At 36.7% G+C, this 22,288-nt stretch overlaps 1 protein-coding gene across 1 annotated transcript in view; it reads right to left on the bottom strand.

Moving 5' to 3' along the window:
• Positions 1–22,288, bottom strand: part of LAMA1 (laminin subunit alpha 1) — a gene marked incomplete at both ends in the record, with an annotated part of 96,760 nt that overhangs the window by 3,898 nt on the left and 70,574 nt on the right. Inside the window, 16 exons of the mRNA XM_083358725.1 lie at positions 1,269–1,427; positions 1,692–1,881; positions 3,697–3,809; positions 5,162–5,324; positions 6,516–6,701; positions 7,194–7,345; positions 8,784–8,954; positions 9,126–9,240; positions 12,655–12,796; positions 13,825–13,969; positions 14,694–14,844; positions 16,047–16,171; positions 16,828–16,978; positions 18,434–18,567; positions 20,706–20,849; positions 22,133–22,287. Of these exons, the coding sequence (XP_083214851.1) occupies positions 1,269–1,427; positions 1,692–1,881; positions 3,697–3,809; positions 5,162–5,324; positions 6,516–6,701; positions 7,194–7,345; positions 8,784–8,954; positions 9,126–9,240; positions 12,655–12,796; positions 13,825–13,969; positions 14,694–14,844; positions 16,047–16,171; positions 16,828–16,978; positions 18,434–18,567; positions 20,706–20,849; positions 22,133–22,287 (2,396 nt within the window). The remainder of the gene's footprint in view (positions 1–1,268; positions 1,428–1,691; positions 1,882–3,696; positions 3,810–5,161; positions 5,325–6,515; positions 6,702–7,193; positions 7,346–8,783; positions 8,955–9,125; positions 9,241–12,654; positions 12,797–13,824; positions 13,970–14,693; positions 14,845–16,046; positions 16,172–16,827; positions 16,979–18,433; positions 18,568–20,705; positions 20,850–22,132; position 22,288) is intronic.

Here is a 22,288-nt window from a genome sequence, read left to right as displayed (position 1 = left end):
TTGCATTTTATGATGGAAATAAGATGGAATACAGAATATCTGTGATCAGGGGTTAACCACCCAGCCATTTTTTATGCTGTTCTCCTGACCCTGACCTGTTGCCCTGAGTCTTGCTGCCATCTATCTGGAACCCCCTGTGGGGAAAACAGATGCAGTCCAGGCAACAATACTTTTTTATGTTGTAAATCTCAATAGCTATCTGGAAGAAAAGAGAGGATTTAGGATAGAAAAACAGCACAGGAAAAGGTTAATTCTGCTCTTCTCTACTACCGCTGCTGAGATCAAAATCAGACTTACAAGTTATTTTATTTTTTTTAAAAAAATGTTGGGAAATCCATCTCTTTTCAAAGCTTAAAATAGTCTCTTTCCATAGAGCGAAATTTAATACTGCTATTGTTATGGCTATGACCATAAGCCTGCTTATTATGGTCACTGGAGAAGCTGAACATGCTGTTTCAGATACAGACATGTCTGATAGCTTCTACAAAATTTAGTAAAAGCAAACAAACAAACAGCCCTGTTATTTGAAGTAAAATGCAAACAGAGGAACTGGAATATTTCAGATCAAACATGGATAAGTATAAAATACCAAAAATACCATGTAAGAAAAAGAACCTATTATTAGTATTACCCAGAGTCAATTCACATATATTAAAACCAGAGTGAATTCATCTCTTGTATCACTCTGTTTGTTATCACTTAACAGCTGTTCCGATCCTTTCTATGAAACTTCCAAACAGCTAATGACAACCAGAATTTACACTCCACAGTTCTTCCAATTAACTTCATACTGACACAATTGCTCTCAATTCTAGCTATTGAGACCTTCCTGAGTAATTCAGAACTCACTCCCATATTCCCAACTGGGCTAATGTCAAAGGGCAATGAATGGACAAGCTAGCAACCTTCTGCCCCTTTCTTCCAGTGCCTTGCTGTGTTTGCAAAAGGCTGTATGTAGGGAAATCCCTTGGATTGACCAGGACAACATTAAAGAGGGAAAGAATTCAGAAAGAGCTTGAATATGGCACAAGTCCTATCAATGGGAATAACCAGTTGCCCATCAGAAAAGATGCAAAATTATCTTCACAATGTTTCTTCTAGAGCTGATGTGAGCTTAATCTATATACAAAACATAGCACCCTACAAAAACTTCATATCATGGTGGAGTCATAGAGCTCCCTGGATCAGCAGAACATTGACATGAAACATAGTCTGATATAATTGCATATACAACACACAAAGGATCAATAAGAAGGTAAAGTCCTTACATTTCTAATGTTCTTTGTGAGGTAACCTAAGGGTAGACCACCCAAGTACAATTTCCCATCCACATCCAAAGTGCTTCCGTCACCTGAAACATTGACAGCTTCAGTTTCCTGCCCATCAACTATGATTACACCTTTCCTCTTAGCATAATCTGTTTGCACCTGTAAGATAAAATTCATTATCTGTGAGCAGTTATTGATAGTTAAGAAACATGCAACTAAGAATAGTATTTCATATATGCATCTGTGACCAGCAGAAATTTCTATTCTTGTTTCACAATTGTTTATGGTTTAAAATACATCAACCAAATACATCAAATGCAAACACTATTGTGTGCCTAATGCAATATTTTCCCCCTTAGGTGCTAAATATACCAAAATATTTCTGTATCTTGGCAGTTGAAAATAAGAATTTAATAAATGTACCGTATGCCATTTTCCATCACTGATCATTGCTTCATGAGAAACTACTGACTGCCCTTTTCCAAGATCGAATGAAAAACGGAGTTTTCCTTCTTGTAGTTGAAGGGCTGAATAATCAACTTGCTTCTGATGAGCTGTGTAGTATATTAGACCACTAGAAGCAAAGGTCCTGATTCTTAATTGGACAGAAAACCTACAAAATAAGATATGGAACTGATCATTCATTGCATCCCGTGAAGACCATCGAAAAGACTATCTTTATTTTTAAAGACAGAAAATAATGTTAAGTTCAATAACTATTCTAGGCTGGACTGTTGTGAGCTACCCAGACTTGTTGTTGTCATTCAGGCATGTTGAGGAGCCGTGGTGTCACAGTGATTAGAATGCCGGTATTGCAGGCTAATTCAGCTCATTGCCAGCACCTTGATCCTCACCCTTGACTCAAGTCTTCCATCCTTCTGAGGTCAGTAAAATGAGGACTCAGATTGTTGGGGGCAATATACTGATTCTGTAAACTGCTTAGAGGGCTGTAAAGCACTGTGAAGTGCTATTTCTATGTTCACCACAGAGACATTCACAGGGAAGCAAGATAAATTGATGAAAGCTCTACTGCATTGTTGCAGTACAAACCCTGTCCCTTTATTAAGTGGCTTATGACACTGCCTACATGTATGAAAAGGACAGAGTTTATGGCATAATGGTGCAAGACTGCTTTCACCTTCTTAATGAAAGTAGATCCTACAGGGATCTCTGGTTCAAATATTCTGTGATCCTTCTTCCTCCGAGTCTAAATAAAATCAACCATGCAATTCTAGCAGATCCCTGGAGTGGCATCGCAGATAATACTGGCAACTCTCCACTGGTTTCTAGTTCCCTCTGATGGAAATTCTCCTAACATTAACTAGATTAGTCATAAATGAAACATACTTTCATTTTCTGAGTGTTACAGGATAGCATGATAGGTGAATAATTATTGTAGAAGAATACAGAAAGATACAAAACAAATCTAGGAAGCCATTACCCATGAAGAAAACCCATTGGAAAGAAAACAGAATAGGCAGAAACTAAGGAAAAGAAGTTATAGTAAACTGCACAATACTCCAATTTGCATTTTTTAAAAATTGTCTATTTTCTTTAAAAAGCTATGAGAAAGATCAGTGACTTTTTTTGGCTGTTTTTAAATGAAGTGTTTAATGCTAGTTTTATCTACTTTTTATAACATTTACTCTACATATGACTGACAGGGAACAATCTGAGTTATTCTAGAGTCTCCACAACACCCAATCTCTAATGTGCAGAGAACTACCCTACTATATGAATGTAGAAGCAGAATAGATACTTGTTATCTGGCTGTAGATAACCATATAGGAATGAGTGGAATTTAACAGTGCCACATATTGTCTAGGTCAGGTGCCACATATTGTCTAGGTCAGGGGTCAGCAACCTGAAACAGTGAAAGAGCCACTCGGAACCGGTTCCCTCACAAAAGGAAAAACTGGGAGCCGCAAAAAAATGTGTGCACATGCACGTACATGCGTGCATGCGCAGAACAGGGTTTGACTAAAGAGTGGAGCCAAGGCAAGATATGCACCTACCCTGCATATTTGAATTGATTGGTTGAACATTTTTAGTCCCGCATTTTTTTTTTTGGACTCCACATGGCAGAGGACTGGGAGCCGCAGGAGATGGCTGAAAGAGCCACATGCGGCTCAGGAGCCACGGGTTGCAGACCTGTGGTCTAGGTCAGTTCGTGGATGGGTACAACTGGTTCACAAAAAGCCCCATCCACGAGATGGAGGCAGCACACAAAACCACGCACTCTCTGGTCCGCAGAAAAATCTTTCTCCACGGAACCGGTCCCTTGTGCCCAAAAGGTTGGAGTCCTCTGGTCTAGTTAGTTCTCTAAGTTGTTATTCCTTAACTTCATATTCTATAGCTGCACATTGGAGTAATATTTTATCTAACATGTAGTGGAGCAATTCTATACAATAATTTAAGATATACCTACTTCTTTCTTACTGTAGACTGATTGAAAAGTAGCATTAAATGACTGTTTCTGGTAACACCAAACTGATGGGCATTGGAAACGTACTTCAGCTCTCCACTTTCTGCACACTTTTTCTGTAAACAGAACAACTGAGATAAATGAACCAATTCTCCACCCAATACACATTTTCTTAATTGTTTTATTGAATATTGATGTCATACAAATTTCATATTCAAATTACCAAAACCCAAGACAACACAAACCTGATTTTCATCTGCTCAGGCAAATGTGGTAGCTTTAATTTTTTTAAGGATGCAGGCCATTTTCATGTGTTTCCTGTGAGGTGAGGTGAACTCATAGACAGACAGAGGGACTGGCCTAAGTCACCCAGTCAGATTTCATACCTAAGATGGGACTAGAACTCATTGTCTCTCGGCATATAACCTGATGCCTTAACCACTGCACCGAAATGGTTCTCCTGCTTTGTCCAATTCCAGTAATAAGCCATGCTAATTGGAAATCAGGAAGTTATGCTCCGATGTTTCTGTAGGACACTAGGTTAGAGAGCAGCACTGTGATACTTCCTCATTTGGATGATCAAAAGAACTGAATTTCTGAAATATTCTCATGTTTAAAAGTAAAACTAGACCTACATTCTAGACAATCTGCAGCAAAACCAAATACAGAATAGACAGCTTCAGTCGTTGTTTTTTTTACATCTATGATTACAATGGTACATAAATCATACATATCTAAATTTATATAAAATGATACTGATTGATCCAGTAGTTCAGTTGCAAAAAGACATGCTAATATCCAGAAATCAGATATAACTAAAATCCCTCCCAAAAATAATTAAAATAAAATTGATTTTATTCATGTGTATATTTAATGAAAATTAAATGAATTAATTCAATATAGTTAATAGGATTACTTTCCCCGTGTATTTAATAAATTGCCCCGTAAGAGAGCAGGCTGCCCAGAAAATTCCCAGCACCTGTGCTGTTTTCTTCCCTTCTCTTTAAGCTCTCTCATCAGTAGCAGTACAGCAAAGCTGCCTATAAAAGATTTATTGTGAAACAATGGGGGGGAAGGGAAGAAGGAGGTACGTGTGTTTGTTGGGCAGTAAAACAGCCTAAAGTAGCAGAAAGCAGTGGGAAAGAGATTTTTTTTCCCTAGCAGTACTCACAAGAAACAGGAGTAACAGTAGGCATGAATGAGTAGTGGAGAGTAGTGAATAATAGCATGTGAGTAGTAAGTGTGCTTGTGTGAGTTGTCTAGACACCTGTGTTGTTAACACTTTTGTGTCTTGAGCCCACCAAACTGAGCATAATTAAAAGAACCCATAACACAGTGGTGGCTTTATGATTTACCTGTGGCAAAGAGGTGAATTAAATTGAAATTGGAAAATAGAAAGAAGATTTTTTTTCTCGCTTAATTTTGTTTAATTATGATCGTAACCACAGATATAACCATCATAACATACTTCCTTAGCCTGTGAAAAAGATTTTAGAGAACTTGGCAGCATCTGCATTTCAGATCGGATTTCAAAGTCTTCTGGTTGAATAGTAGGCTTAGATTTCTCTGAAAGAAAGCAACTGTCCATATCAACACCTTCATACTTTATTGCAGCGGTGAAATCCAGAAACCTGTATTTTTTTTTTAAGGAAGGGAAGGAAAGAACAAACAAATCACAAGAAACATGAATTATTTTTCAGGCATAAGCTGAAAACTAAGAAAGCAAAAATATTTATCAAGTGCCAACTACTTTTCTCATATATCTTTCATGTGAAATTCTAAAGAATTATCCAGTCCAACACTGTGCAATTCCATGATTTCCATCTTATATATCTATGGATCTTGCTTGCTATTATGTTCCGTATAAGTTACATCTTCTATTATAGTCAATAGTTACAGGATAGTCTCAAAGGCTGTAGACCAAAAATTATCCAGCTAAGCATGACATTCTTTCCTATCCCACTGAACAACTAATAAAATCAGATATATTTGGGGTGAAAATCAGTTCTACAGATAGACAAAGGAGAACAATTTAAAACCAAATCTGTCCATCAATAAAAGCAAAAAACATGAAAATCAGGCCTTTTGCCTAAAGGAGAGGGCCAGCCAGCCAGTTGCATTTTAGACAGGAAAAAAGGGAAACAAGAATTTCAACACTGTTTCACTATAAATAGACTTGCACTTGATACCAGCAATATTTGGAATTCTTTAATAATGGGTTCTTGGCTTTTCTTCATAAAACTCAGCATCAGAGTATCTGAATTCTTCCATGCCTGTTAAGTGGTTTTAGTTTAAGCTTCTCTGACATTTGGCAGAGAAGATATTCTGGTTAAAAAAAATATATGCAGAACTATCATACCATGGTAGAAACAGTAAATGATGCCCTCCAATAAATAAAGGAATCCTTTTCTACCATGTAGACAGTATGGTAAACCCAAAGTAAAGGTTATTTTTTAAAAAAAAAAATAATGCATCTTTCTGCCCATTAGTTAATTAAATAACGTATATGAAATATATATTCTTCAGAAGTAAAGAAGCTTCTTGGATGAGAAGCAAAACGTTTTCAAAGAAAAAAAACCCCAAGAAGATCCAATTGCCTTTTGGAAAAAAGACCTTTGGGACAACCATGACCTGGATGATTGGGAATCTCCATAAACATATACACCAAGGCAACCTTGGCTCTTTTATGACTCGTGGACTGACTCAGGAATTCTGGGAGTTGAAGTCCACGAGTCATAAAAGAGCCAAGGTTGCCTACCCCTGATATACACTGTAAGGTTAAATAAGAACTTTCCCATACATGGAAACTAATTTTAACTTACTCTGTGTTGAATATCACATTAGCTATACAACCAGAGAAAGAATCCATCATTATTAATCCTGAAATGCTTTCTCCAGTAGGAATTCCACCAATGAAGAGCTTTGATATATTAATTGGTCTGCTTTCTGCCATGAGTCCAAGTCTAATTTCTTCAGGTTTACTTTCATCCACTTGTACACTTATTATTCTGGGCACCAAGAAGCAGGGAGAAAATAGAGAGAAATAATACTTAGTAACATTTTTTTCAGGAGAATAATTTCAAGGAAGTGAAAACAAATAAATTTTACAATCTACCCTGAATGTGAACATAAATTTGGTTCTCCAACATGTGTTGGAAGCTTGCTACTGTGAGACATCAGACCTTTCTAATGACTTTCTAATTCATTTCTCTGGTAGGCTTTTTTTAATACATAAGGCCTGAAGGCTTCTTAGTGTAAAGCTAATCATGTTCTACAAATATTTGGTAAGATTCCAAATATCAAAGCATCTACAAATTATAAAAGAAATAATCACACACATTTTAAACAGTAGCTGGACACAGAATATAATTACCACAGGAAACCGAACTGCCCTGAATAACAGGTAACTGTGATTAGTTTTCTGAAATAATGTAAGTTAGTTCCTCAGACCACACAGTAACTAACATAAGTGGTAATTAAATTAATACTTCAGCTTGTACCTCTTATTCCGAGTAAGGATAACAGAATGTTCTTTTCCATCACTGTAAGTTCCATTAGTAGACTTGACCATGACCCTTTTTGCACTTGCTCGGTCACCAGCAAGGACCTGCACAGCCAAGTGACCATTCACTAGCATGATGGAAAAAAAGGGCTACAAGGAATAGGAAAAAACGAGTTCCATTATTGTTAAGCATGTTAAAATGTAGAAATGGGTGGTGGGGAAGACGTCTTTTTTTCTTCCTCTGTCTGTCTTGGAATTTTATTTTATTATTTTACTTTTTGTAGAATGGACTTGACACAAAACTATACAGGTAGGGCTCAATTTATGACAGCAATTGGAACTAGAATTCGTGCTAAGCAATGTGCTGATAAATGTAAACACATTGCTTAGCTACTGCAATCCCTGTAGTCCCAAGTTGGTGTTATTATCCAAATCCCATTGTCATTAGGCAAGGAAATGTCCTTCTGGGTTCCCAGAACCAAGGTAGAGGTGTGTGTGTGTGTGTAACAAGTACAGTAAGGGTCAGGAAAATGTGGCAAGGGTCAGGGAGGATGCACAAGGGTGCAGCATAGGTCAGAGAGGATGTACAAGGTCAGGGAGGGTATGCAGGCAGCACAGGGAGGGTGTACAAAGATATTGTGTAGAATGAGAATGATGTTCAGTGATGCACAAGAGTGGTGCAGTATGATACAGAGGGACTCAGGGAGGACGCAAATGTGGAGGAGACTTACACCAGTGAATTGTGACCTTCCTGCTAGCTTCCCCATTGATTTTCTGGAAGTTGGCAGGGAAGGTTACAAATGGCAATCACATATTTGCAGGATGCTGCAATCAGTCGGTAGAGAACATTCTAACTTCAAAAGGTCACTGAACAAATGCTGTAAGGCAAGGACTTGCCGTAGTGATGTTCATTCTTCTACTTAATCCATTTTTTTAACAGAAATGGGAACGTTCCCTTCACTGTTGCAAAATGTTCCAAAAATTTACATGTTTGCAATAGTGGTGAATATCTGTAGCTCAGGTGTAGGATGACGGTGAAGGTTCGTTCTCCGAGCTTGAGGGTTGAAGCTTCAGCCCTTATGTAAGTAGAACACTGACACAGACATCCAGTAAATACCGCTGAAGATGTTACCTAGCCTGGTAATGAAACATTTGGAAACCAACCCTCAAGCTCGGAGGAAGAACCTTCACCTCAATTTACATGTTTCTTGTGCTGATCGACCCAATTTTATTTGCAGAATTCAAGCAGAAACACTCATGTATGTAAGCATCCTTATTTCTATTATGCCATCCTAACCTTTAATCTAACAGCTGAAGATAAAATGCTGTATTTTTTCTGAACTGAACTCAAGGTCTAGTGACCTTGCCAAGTAATTTCTTGGCAATAATGCAGAACTGGCTTGTCACTGCCTTCTTCCAGGATGGTGTGTGGTTTTTTCCAATCTGGACAGCATCCCTGGAATTTTTGGTGGTCTTCAGCCCAAATATCTCAATCACACCCTGCTTTACTTTTAGATATTAGTCAAAATCCATTCCAGAAATAACTAAAAGCAAAATAAAATCAAATTAAAGGTGACTAGGTACTCACAAGATGGACTTGCCTGCGTCTTCGTTTTGCTTCACCTTTGCTAAGCCCCACAAGAATGATTCCGCTGGAGTTCTTTGTAGCAAAAGTAGCCATAAGTTCAGATTCCACCAAAAGGGATTTGGGTGGCAACTCAATATAACCATTATGTAAGATATTAGCACTGCGTATAGGCTTGATTGCAAAAGAAAAGGAACAATCAGTCAATACATTCATTCTAAATAAAATAAAAAATACAGCTTTTGATTGTGTAACATTCAACCTGCTAGTCATCATGTATTGTTAATTCATTTCTCAGTAGCAAACAGCTTAAATCTAGTGAACAGAACTATTAGTATGTCTTACCTCTAGGATGCAGCCTTTTCTCACACCGTATGAATTTTTAAGCAAATCAAAAGTAGATCGGGATATTTCCAAGTTCTTCATGCATCCCACAAAGGTTCTGCTATGAACCCCTTTCCTAATAAAGGAAAATACTGAGCTTTTAAAATTGAACAAAATACTAAATTCTTCATAAAAGTCAGGATGGAGTCACTGAGTAATTTCTGACAAATCAACATTTTTTCCAACAATACCTAGAGATTACATCAATTACAGAATATAACAATTCAGAAAAATACAAAGCACAATAGGCAGTTTTTCTTTCCATTTGATCTTGGCCTTCCTTGTGTTTTAAATTTCTTTGATGAATTTTTAAGACTGATGACTAAAAACTGTTTTAGTGACCATCCTCTTTGCATTCAGGATCCTGAAAATAACGCACTCTTGGCCAACTTAATATTCTGCATTTCTCTTTTCTACAATGCTCAGTTCATTTCTGTTTTCCATCTCAATTTTCAATATTCCAAAGACAATGAAATGCAGTCATATGGCCTATATTTTAGAGAAATGGCCAAAATGGCATCACAATGGAAAACAAGCCATTACAATGAACTAGAATCCCACCTACTCCCCCTTCTAACATGTCCATCCCCACCTAAACCACTCCTTATTACTCCTGGTTATCTTTGGAAAAGGAATGATCTAATTGTACTTGTTGTTGTTGGCATCTAAGAGAAGTCTCTTTAGGTACGAGGGAAGGGAAGCAAATGAACCACAAAGTATGGCCCTCCCTCTCCTCCTCCTCCTCCAATTTTCTCATGTTTCTAGGGAAGGTTTGAAGTGAGAGTTGCTGAATAAAGTTAGTATGTCAACCAATGAGGAACCTTGATCTATGTAATCAGGGTTGGCAGGTGCTCAGGCAATTACCATTGTTATACTCTCTCTTTCCAATCTAATACAAAGAGACAGAAATGAAAGCTATCAGATGGCATGCATATCTCATTTCCCCTACATGCATTCTTTTCCCTCGTGCCTTAAAAAATCTCTGATCAAAAGGAAAACAGTATGTGCTCCATATTAAACATGAAAGCAAGGGGTTGTAAGCAAAAGGTTTTTTTAAAGAAAACCCTTACATTATAGTAGATATTCTTTGTTCAGAGCCTTAACTTAAAATCTGTCTTTGAAAGTACATATTTCCAAGAAAATCTGACTCCAAAAGGAAATTGTTCTATAGACCACTATGGCGAAAAACCACAGATAATGGTTGATGTAAAGCTTATTTGTGGTAGGCAAGAAGTATCTTACTAAAAAAATCAAGAGTCTAACATTGATTGTATAAAAAAGATAGTCATACACATAAAAAAAATAAAAAAATAATAATTTGGGCCTGAGCAATGTAATGGGCTTTACAGACCTTACTGAAATGGGCAAGAGAGTAATCAGTTACTAACAGAGCTACATCCACTATACTTAGGGCCAGATGCAATTTCCTGACTATCTTCAATATGAATGCACTCAAAACTGAAAATATGTACCTGAAATATATATCTTAGAATTAGGCCTAACTGTTTTGGATTGGCTCAGAATTCCAGATTTTAGTTAAATGACAAGCTAGTGGAATTTTGGGATGAATATTACAAGACTTTGGTCTTTCTATTCTCCTCAGCATGGTCCACCAATCTTCTCAGAGACTTGCTTTTCCTACCTCCACTTAATGATGCCATAGATTTAATTGATTTCAAATACAGAAAAAATAGAAAGAAGGTTGGCAGGGAGTGGGGAGGACTGGTTGGATATGCTGCCCTTGGACTCAAGACAAAAGCTTCTCTACAGGGAGTGCAGAATTATTAGGCAAATGAGTATTTTGACCACATCATCCTCTTTATGCATGTTGTCTTACTCCAAGCTGTATAGGCTCGAAAGCCTACTACCAATTAAGCATATTAGGTGATGTGCATCTCTGTAATGAGAAGGGGTGTGGTCTAATGACATCAACACCCTGTATCAGGTGTGCATAATTATTAGGCAACTTCCTTTCCTTTGGCAAAATGGGTCAAAAGAAGGACTTGATAGGCTCAGAAAAGTCAAAAATAGTGAGATATCTTGCAGAGGGATGCAGCACTCTTAAAATTGCAAAGCTTCTGAAGCGTGATCATCAAACAATCAAGCGTTTCATTCAAAATAGTCAACAGGGTCGCAAGAAGCGTGTGGAGAAACCAAGGCGCAAAATAACTGCCCATGAACTGAGAAAAGTCAAGCGTGCAGCTGCCAAGATGCCACTTGCCACCAGTTTGGCCATATTTCAGAGCTGCAACATCACTGGAGTGCCCAAAAGCACAAGGTGTGCAATACTCAGAGACATGGCCAAGGTAAGAAAGGCTGAAAGACGACCACCACTGAACAAGACACACAAGCTGAAACGTCAAGACTGGGCCAAGAAATATCTCAAGACTGATTTTTCTAAGGTTTTATGGACTGATGAAATGAGAGTGAGTCTTGATGGGCCAGATGGATGGGCCCGTGGCTGGATTGGTAAAGGGCAGAGAGCTCCAGTCCGACTCAGACGCCAGCAAGGTGGAGGTGGAGTACTGGTTTGGGCTGGTATCATCAAAGATGAGCTTGTGGGGCCTTTTTGGGTTGAGGATGGAGTCAAGCTCAACTCCCAGTCCTACTGCCAGTTTCTGGAAGACACCTTCTTCAAGCAGTGGTACAGGAAGAAGTCTGCATCCTTCAAGAAAAACATGATTTTCATGCAGGACAATGCTCCATCACACGCGTCTAAGTACTCCACAGCGTGGCTGGCAAGAAAGGGTATAAAAGAAGGAAATCTAATGACATGGCCTCCTTGTTCACCTGATCAGAACCCCATTGAGAACCTGTGGTCCATCATCAAATGTGAGATTTACAAGGAGGGAAAACAGTACACCTCTCTGAACAGTGTCTGGGAGGCTGTGGTTGCTGCTGCACGCAATGTTGATGGTGAACAGATCAAAACACTGACAGAATCCATGGATGGCAGGCTTTTGAGTGTCCTTGCAAAGAAAGGTGGCTATATTGGTCACTGATTTGTTTTTGTTATGTTTTTGAATGTCAGAAATGTATATTTGTGAATGTTGAGATGTTATATTGGTTTCACTGGTAAAAATAAATAATTGAAATGGGTATATATTTGTTTTTTGTTAAGTTGCCTAATAATTATGCACAGTAATAGTCACCTGCACACACAGATATCCCCCTAAAATAGCTATAACTAAAAACAAACTAAAAACTACTTCCAAAAATATTCAGCTTTGATATTAATGAGTTTTTTGGGTTCATTGAGAACATGGTTGTTGTTCAATAATAAAATTAATCCTCAAAAATACAACTTGCCTAATAATTCTGCACTCCCTGTATCTATTATCTCAGATTTTTTCCTGTACACTACCCACCCGTGCATCAAACAGTGGAAATTGATCCTCACATTTGCTTCGAGAAGTCAGCTTTTCCATGCACACAGAACATTTTGTGCAACCTACTCTTAAGGACTTCCTTTGAACATAGTTAATTGTACCTTAGTGTCCTTGACCTTGGTAACCCTCCAATGTAAATTGGGTCTTTATCAGAACGATTCAGGTCAGAGGCTATACCAGGGGATTCGCCTTGTTTGATTTCTTTAGAATTGAGGCTGTAAGCATCCATGACTGCCAAAATCACTGAAAGGTAAAAGAAATATCTTGAGGTAAGCAAATAGGAACAGTTTGTCACATTCAGGAATTTCTATTCAAACAAACATTGCAGAAAATGTAACAGTAACAATACATTGTTCTGTTAGTCATTAAGATCACCCAAGAATAAAAAAAAATTAAACCCCACTTTCATTTAGTAGAAATATGAAAAATATAATATATATGTTATTTCAGACAGTACTTTTACAACATAATTTCAATTTAAACAAAATAAAAAAACAATCTACCCTTCGCTATTCAACAATTGAAAGTATTATAAATATGTATCAAAATGTTTAGTTTAGGGGAAATGATTTTCAGCTAACCTAGCACAATTTGATCTCAAAATTTAGAGAAATGCCACATTATTTAATCTCTTTCTGGAGTCTCCCCAGTGTTATCAAGTAATTGTTAGAGAAGTGACAGCTTCATTTATTTATTTTTAACTCAGGGTGATGATGATGATGATTTGGAAGGGACCTGGGAGGTCATCTAGTCCAGCCAGAAAACCCTATACCATTTCAGACAACTGGCTGTCCAGTCTCTTCTTAAAAGCTTCCAGTGTTTAGAGGCTCATACAGAATATATTAAAGAGCATCATCTTAGTTCACCTTTCTGTGAATGTTGATTTTTTCAGTGTGCATCAAACTTGTAAACTATCAGATATTGATATTACAGTACTATAAACCATCCAAATCAAACTTCCGCCAAGAAGCAACAAAAAAAACCTGTTCATTTTAATTTTCAAAACTTTCTTGTATGTGCAGAAACCATTGTTTTGAAGTGAAAAATTAGATGAAGCAGGTCAGACCTGGTATGTGTTTCATAAGGCAGAAACTGCCACCTCTAATTCTGCCATTTCAGTGTAAAGATGTTACCACCTCTTGATTCTTCAATCAAAGTAATAAAGGGATTTTGCCTAGTTTTCATAGCCCTATGGTTTGACTTTTATAATTAAAATCAGTGTCAAAGACAAACACACTGAGTTATGTCTGGATGGAGCCAACATATTTTACCTTCCTTTTTGTTTCGGCTGAATGAAAGTTTATACCATGTTCCATTATTGTAGCGGTTTTCTGTTTTAAGTGTAAGGGGACCTGAACCAAGATCAACGGTTACTTTAATTCTGCCATCAACAAGCTCCAGAGATAAGAAATCCTTCTGCAGAAAAGGAAGCAAAAATTAAGGAAATACATCACACTTCTTACTGCTACATCTATTCAACTATCCAATAAGTAAGGTAATCTTGGAAAATTCTAGCAGTCAAATTTCATCTGAAAACTCAAAATGCTTCACATAATCTTGATACAAATTCTGTAAAATTAGTTCTATTCTGAAAATGAGGAGCTGAAACTTAGTGAAAGCTACCATTTTAATAAAGTCATTACAGATTCAACAATGGTTTAGCTAATCTATCATACAATAATGCAATTTATGTAATTTATTGTTGACTCTTCACTATAGGGATGTCCACATGGGGTCAACAACATCCAAATCACTGGACAATCAAATCCCACCCATTTTTATGAGAATGCTATTCATGTAACACACTGCACAGACATTTCATTCTTGTAAGGCATTAGGCATGAAAACTGGCTGGGGAACTCTGAGCCAGTCAATCTCTCTTAGACCCACCCACCTCGCAGGGTTATTGTTTTGGGGAAAATAAAGAGAAGGAGGAAGGAGTATTCTGTATGTTCATTGCCTTGAATGACTTATAAAGTAATAAAGGCAAGATAAAAATGAAAGAAACAAACAAGTAGCTGGTAGTTAGGCATAGTAGTGAATTTATTCATTTTTATTTTATTACTTATCAAAAGATACCCCCAATACAGATTATGGAACTGAATATATCTTTTTTAATAAAATGGGATGATCTCCTTACTGTGCCATTGGAAGCCAGGTATACTAAGAGCCCATTAGTTGAAAAAGTGTTGAAAAATACAATTATCTGAGTCACAGTGGAACGAAGTGCTTTCTCTACTACTGAATATCCACTGCCATCAAAATGAAATGAAGGATCTTCATACTGTGGGCTAGGGAAAACAAATGAATGGAAGATTGAGACTGGCAGGCTATAACTAAGTTCTTAACAAGATATATTCTGTCCACAGAACTCTGTACTACACTCAGTAACGAAAATCCAATTTAGCAACAGTCAAAATAGACATCAACTGAGTTTATATGTAAAATTGCCAAACTGCTCTTTTAGCCTAGAAATAAAAGTAGTGCAAAAGATCAGGACAAAATTAATTTGATGTACTTTAATGTAGATCTAAATTTTGGTAAAACTGTATTGAATTAATTAAAGACAGTTTAAAAGTATATATGAGTAAAAGTTATTTTCATTTTGAAGATTAGTTTAAATATATACATGAAACTTTCTAATATATTCTTTTCCTTTTTTAGTAAAGAAAGCAATATATGAATTTCAAATATTATAACCACATCAATAAAATGGGAACATTTAAAAAGAAACATACTAAATCCGTCTATATTGTCTTCAGCAATTTAAAGGAGAATACTCCATTATCAATAGCCATAATTCTACAGTTTCTTAGGATTCTTCAAAACAGGTTTATAAAATAATCATCTATCTCCCTCTGCTGGTTAAAACACTTATACAGCTATGAGCATTTTTTAAATTGGTTTTGATATAAAAATGATCATTTACAGAATTATCTTTGAATCATCTCTTAACTCAGAGGAAATCCAGAAGATAATTTTCAAGATACATCCTTACAACAATTTAAACAACAGTAAAACAACAAAATTAAATTCTGGTAGCACCCAAAATGGAACATGGTACAGGTATTTGTAAAAAAAAAAAGAAAAAAAATGACCCCAAAATTAAATGCACAATAATGCTTTTACAACCCATCTACAAGACAAGGTTTGCCTTCAGAACAGGTGAATTCCCCATCAAAGTAATGCCTTGACCCATCTTTATTTCCTAGAGAGGTCAGAAGGAAAGTTGGAGAATCACACGGTATTCTTTACTTGTGGATTGTGGTAGATGACTCAAACAATTTTAAAGATCACTTATTTTTTAAGTTGCTATACAGCAAACAGGGAAGCCTAACAAGATTTATAAAACCCTCAAGCAATCCATATGGCCATAGGCATACTTTTCAAAGCCAAATACTTGTAGACCCCAAATTAAATTCCTTTATATATTGACTGAGATGACAATGCACAAAATAATTAAATAATATCAGCAGCTATTTTCAGTTCTCACCTTCCAAAGCATCCTGTGCACTTGCCTTCTCTTTCCATAAAATTCCAAAGTCCCACTGGTCTGCCATTCAAGAATGTCTCCCCGATGCACCCTTTAAAATGTGTTACTTTAATTGATGGTGATTTCTATAGAATACAGAACACATAAAATACAGCAAATAAAATAAGCTTTGGCTAGCTGAAATTCCTTCAGGTACACAGCTTCAAAGGTAAGTGGGGGAAAAAAGTTTTGATTTATATTCTTCCAAATGTGGCTTAGTGTAAGGGTGAAACAAAATCAGTTAATGTTTTATCTGAGTTCCACTCTACTGCATTTGATAGCGTGCCATAGACTGCACTGCAATAATGAGATAACTGTATTTAATTCAAATCAAGTTAGTACTGATTAATATCATTAATCCCCATGTATACAATAACTTTCACCTCTCTCGGGCAGTATCCTCAGGGACTTGCTGCTTTTGTCAGTATTGCAGCACAGTTTGTTCCTTTGTGTGCGTGTGCAACAACATGACATATGTCCAAAAGAGATGAACTTGACTCTTGAAATTAGTGTTATGAATTTGTCCCCCCTCTCTTTCCACAAAGATGGTGCTGTTTCTCACATTAAAATTATAGTCATTGGCACTTTTTTTTAAAGAACAAGAACAAGCAACCATCATATAGACGTCTTTCTTATCATATCTGAATACTTGACAACTCTTTCGGATTCACCAGATGAGGAGGAAATCATCTTCAATATCTGCCAACTGAACTATCATATTATATTATAGTAAACCTTTCACCTTGATTTGTCCTCCAAGTCCACCAATGAACATTAGAGTTGACGGATTAACATCTAGCACAGTGGCTGTTCCAGGGGAGGTTGCACTTCTTCTGATGGGCTTCTGAGGAGAACTAGCCTCCTCTACAGTCAGAGTGCCAGTTTTTGCAAACCTAATTAGAAGAATAACGAAAGAACTAAAATAGTTAAATCTGCTAACTGGTGTTACACACAGCAGTTCAAGAAAAAGATGCAAATATGTATATAGTTGACGGCAACTGTTCTGAATACTTATCACTTAGATGTTGCTATTTACTGATTTGATTTATATCCCATCCTATATAATGGAGCTCCAGGCAATGTACGGTACTTACTTCCTCATCCTCTTCCTTATAGCAACAACTCTGTTAATAGATTGGACTGAGAGAGAAAGAAAGAGATAGCAACTGATCCAAGGTTGTTCAATAAGCTGCTGCGGCTGAGGGCTCTCTGGGACTAGTCCAACAGCTTAACCCACTACAGAAATTTAGGGTACTCATTAAATTCAGTTTATTTATGCAGACTCCCGCTTTTTTTTCTAAAAACAAAAAGTGCAGATCCTTTACCAAGGTACTGAAAACTCTTCTACGTTTGGGCTGTACAGTTGGCTTAGAGTTATATGTATGATTGTGAAGAGGCTGTAGTAAATAATACAGGATGGTTGGGAAGGAAAAGAAAGGGGTAAATGAAGCTCAGCCTGAGCCAAGGAAATGGCGGTTTACAAAAACACCTCCAACAGCAACCCCTCTCCCTCTTAATTCCAAGAAGTTAAAAGAGGGAGGAATGGAACCACATTCAGACTTGCAAGGTTCTGTTACTGTAGCTGTTCTAATACAAGTAGCTTTCGGCTTGCACAATGAATGCTTCTTAGTCTGGTCTACTTCATGGAACTGACACAGTCTTGACATAATGGCGATATTTTTCAGCTAACGAAGTATCCGGGAGGCAAATTGCATGAAGCTACTTAAGTTTCAAAGGCCATTTGAGTAAGCTTCTGTGGTTGAGGGTGGACTACAACATCAGTTTCCCTGCTTCTAGTGTAACACCTCAACGAAGGCTCCTGGGTCTGAGAGAGGGGAACTGACCCAATGAGCTTCCTTATCTGAGGGTGATTAGAGTCTGGGTCTCCTCACTTCTATTCCAACATTACTGTAACTACTGTACCACACAGCTCTCAAAATATCCATGTCTGTGATTATATGTGACTTATCAGCATTCTTTTATACCCCCCCCCCCGTGTCAATATGTTTTTACATTTGGGGGAATGAATTTTAAAATTTTAAAAGACAAAATGATTATATTTTACAAATGCTTAAGGCATCAATTTCAACATTTAAAATCATTGAATGTGCTCCAAAATTTGGTATTAACTAGCTGTTGAAATCATAAAACCAATAGTATCTATATATCTCTGGTTTGTAATTGTTTATCTCTTACATCCATCTTATGACAAATACCTTTATTAGATAAATTAAATTATTATTTTAAGAACGTTAAAAGCTGTTTATTCCCAACACAACTTACCTTTTCTAGATATCTGATGTTCTATATAGATAGTATCACATCCATAGTATTTTACACATCCATACCTGGTAGCATGTATTCTATGCCATTTGTTGTTGTTAATAGATAAATCAGGATATTCCAGTCTTGTTGATCCAGAACCCAAATCCCACAAGAAGGCCACCTTGCCACGTCGCATCTCCATTGCCATGAAATCAGTCTAAGAAAAAGTTTGTGAATATTAAAGGACCAACATGTCTAACAGTGTTCCTAAAGTTTTTAAAAATCTTTTAAAAACAATTTTGATTGTTATGATTCCATAAGAGAAACTATAATCATATTCATATACCACAATCGTTTTAATTTTTACTCTACCTTTCTGGTCCTATGAAGAAAGTTATTATTTGATGTACTACTGTGAAATTGGCCATCTCAATTACAGCAACTTAAATATGAGATATATTCAATGGTGGGATTCAAATATGTGGACAACCGGTTCTCTGTGTGGATGCTGCTTCTGGAAGTCCATTCTGGGCCTGGGCAACAAAAAATTAGCTACTGGTTCTGCCAAAGTGGTGCGAACTGGTTGAATCCCACCACTAGATATATTTTTATTTTTTAATTCCATTTATATCCCGCCCTTCTCCGAAGACTCAGGGCGGCTTACAAGCTTAGCAGTAGCCTTCATTCTATGTATATGCCTGCTTATTAGGGCTTTCATACACCCCCCAAGCGGCATTATTACAAAGTCAGCTTAATTGCCACCAACAATCTGGGTCCTCATTTTACCTACCTCGGAAGGATGGAAGGCTGAGTCAACCTTGAGCCTGGTGGGATGCGAACCTGCACTAATTGCAGGCAGCTGGTGTTATATTACAACTGAAACTAGCCAACCACAAAAAACACCTTTGAAAGCCCAGCCAAAAAATAAAAACATTTTGAAGATGTGAAGACCACATAAAATTATATAGGCTTAATTAACCACAGAATCATTTAAATGAACACACTGTACATCTAATTCTACTATAAAGTACAAGTCATGTAGTTAAAGAACAAATTAGTACTGCATAAATATAAACTAATATAAGAACCTATTGAAATTAGCGGTACCAATTGAGATACAACTGATTACAATTAACTGATTGGGAGCAATTGTGCTGGTAAAAATGTAAAAAGAAAAAAAAACTAGCATTATGTTTTTTGTTTTGAAATCCAAGTAATTTATTACTGAGGTTTTTTTCCCCTTTTGGACAGCTATCTACTGCCACCTATAAAGGTTAAAGGAAATAAGGTTTCATTACCTTATATAGCAGGGGTGCCAAACTGCCGGCCTGCGGGCCGGATGCGTCATGCAGAAGCCACGCCCACCCCATTGCTGGCAATGGCAAAACTGTCCCGATACGTTGTGCGACGTCACGTGACGTCGTGAGTTTGACATATCTGTTATATAGCGATTTCTACTGATCATTATATTTTACTTCATTTTAAAGCAACAAAGTATCTTTAGATGTATCAAATTATGGTTTATATAATATCTTGCCATTTGGCCATGCTTCTGGCCTCATGAGATTAGTCCAGAACATCTGAAAGTTATTGTTTTATCCACACACCTCACGTTAAGCTGCAGATGTGAATGCAATATTCCCTAGCAATATTGGTTGTGTCATAAACATTATATACTTGAGCTTAAATACATGCTTAAGTAATCTGTGTTTACTTGTGGGCCCAGAAAAATTACTGCATCAAGCAAAAAGTTCCCTCTTTGACTTGTTTTCATCTTCCTTGCAAAATCTTGCACTGCCAAGTTTATGCTTTCAAGTTAAATTCTAGCATTATTAACAGTTTAGCCTTCTAATGGCTTATAGAATATATAAATGATGCATCTATAATCCTGATTGTTTATCTTAGCAGTAACACAGACATATCACTATAAAGACAAAATATGCATACCAAGGTTTTTAATTGTTAAAGTAACAACAGAAGGAAAGGATATCTAAATATCCACAATGTGTCAACTGGATAGAAAAATCAACATATTTCATATCCAGTTTTAAGAATCTATTTTCTCACATTAGCATTTGAATATTCAGAATACTAAATTTAAGAGAATATTTATTATTGACCCACTGAAGTCTGCAACACATAAAATAGGCAAAAGATTGCACCCTTGTATTCATAATAACCCAAAATATTTTGCAACATTTCATTATCTCAGATGTATTGACCACTGAAATGCAGCTTATTTGTTGTATGGGTGTCAGATAATATAATTCAGTAGAAACCCAATTGAAATTTAGACTGATAGTTGGTAGAGTACCCAACCTATAGAAGAATCGAGATATAAAATTCTTTACTTACTTTACCATTGCTACCCAAATAGAACAAAAGATTGTCAGGTTCCATTGTTTTAACATTTAATGTTAATGTATTGTAGTTAGTAGATAATATCTGGGGTTGATAGGCCCGAATGCAGTCTTTTTCCACAGATACTGCAATTTTAATCTGAAAAAAGGAAAAAACAAAAAACTTTATATAATGCAGGTACAATTTATACCCATACACATACATGTAGAGACACATAGTGGTTATCATAGAAATATTATCTACATTAATGAATAAAATACTTGACATAATTAATATGCTGACTCTTTATAGCCTAGAGAGGGCTATAAAGGACTGTGAAGCAGTGAAGTACTATTGCTAATCACATGAAGGAGTCAGTGAGATGGGCAACATATAAATGTATTAAATAAAAAAAATAATTAAATAAAAACCAACGGGATGGAGCATTTCTCTTTCTGTCTTTATATTTCACCAAAATCATGAATGGTATTTCTTTGTGCCGCTGATGGGGGTTGCTCTGTACATCCTACAATGCAAAACACATTGAGGAAAAGGGAAACACTAGATAGTGGAAAACAATACATGTGTTTTTTAGAACCTTGGTTAGTTGTACTTGATTAAGGGCTTCTGTCCCCTAAGATGTAGGAATTAGATGGTTGAAGCAAAACCCATATACACAGGATGGCTTCTGAGAAAACAGATGGATTAGGTTACCCCTAAGGTCATACTTGTAGGAGGGAAACAGGGATTTTTGAACAGATAGCACTGTGCAGAATAGAGTGATGAGGGGTCCTTGGTGGTCTCTGAACTTGGTTGTTTTCTTGCAGACATTTCATTACCCAAATCAGGTAATATTATCCTTGCTAGTCATCATCCAGCACTGACTATGTAATGAAACGTGTGCAAAACAACTTGGGTAATGAAACATGTGCAAAACAACCAAGTTCAAAGAGCACCAAAGATCCCTCATTTCTACCCTGAGCTACAAATATTCTCCTTTATTAGAAAGAAATGAAGAATGTCCTGGGATGAAAATAGAGACATGCAGGAAGACAATAGAGAGTTTTGACAATAGAACGAGTAGTTGGTATGAATTAATAGTCTCATACATTGCATGGGCCTGTCCTCTTTTAAACTGCATTTTTGAAACTGAAAGAACCTAGGCAGCCATGGAAGATTTATGTTACTGAAAGAAAAGTACAAGTCCTTGTGGACAAGTATAAATCCCTCAGGAGGAAAATAACGTCTGTATTACAGTTTTTATCATTTAAAATTTAATATAGTGACAGTAGATGCAACTATTTAGGATATGTACTTTACATTAGAGTACATATGTACTTTGTCAGTTACAGTTTATTTCAGTGATGCAACTATTTATGATATATCCTGGAACAAAATAGCAGTTTCTTTTCTGGAATACATAAAAATGGTTAGCTGCTTACAGAAGCTGCCTGTTTGCGAGCCTGGTTTATGAGCTCTTTAATTTCAGAGATGTTTCTGCTTAGATTCTCCTCCAGTATTTTGAGAGGTTTCAGCCTTCCATATAACAGACCAGCCTGGATTTCAACTTCATTCACTTTTTTTTCAGCTGATGCTGC

This window comes from Vipera ursinii, assembly GCF_947247035.1.
Source record: "Vipera ursinii genome assembly, chromosome: 3".
NCBI classification, from domain to species: domain Eukaryota; kingdom Metazoa; phylum Chordata; class Lepidosauria; order Squamata; family Viperidae; genus Vipera; species Vipera ursinii.
The sequence above is the reverse complement of the archived record's forward strand: the minus strand, read 5'-3'. Positions and strand labels throughout refer to the sequence as shown.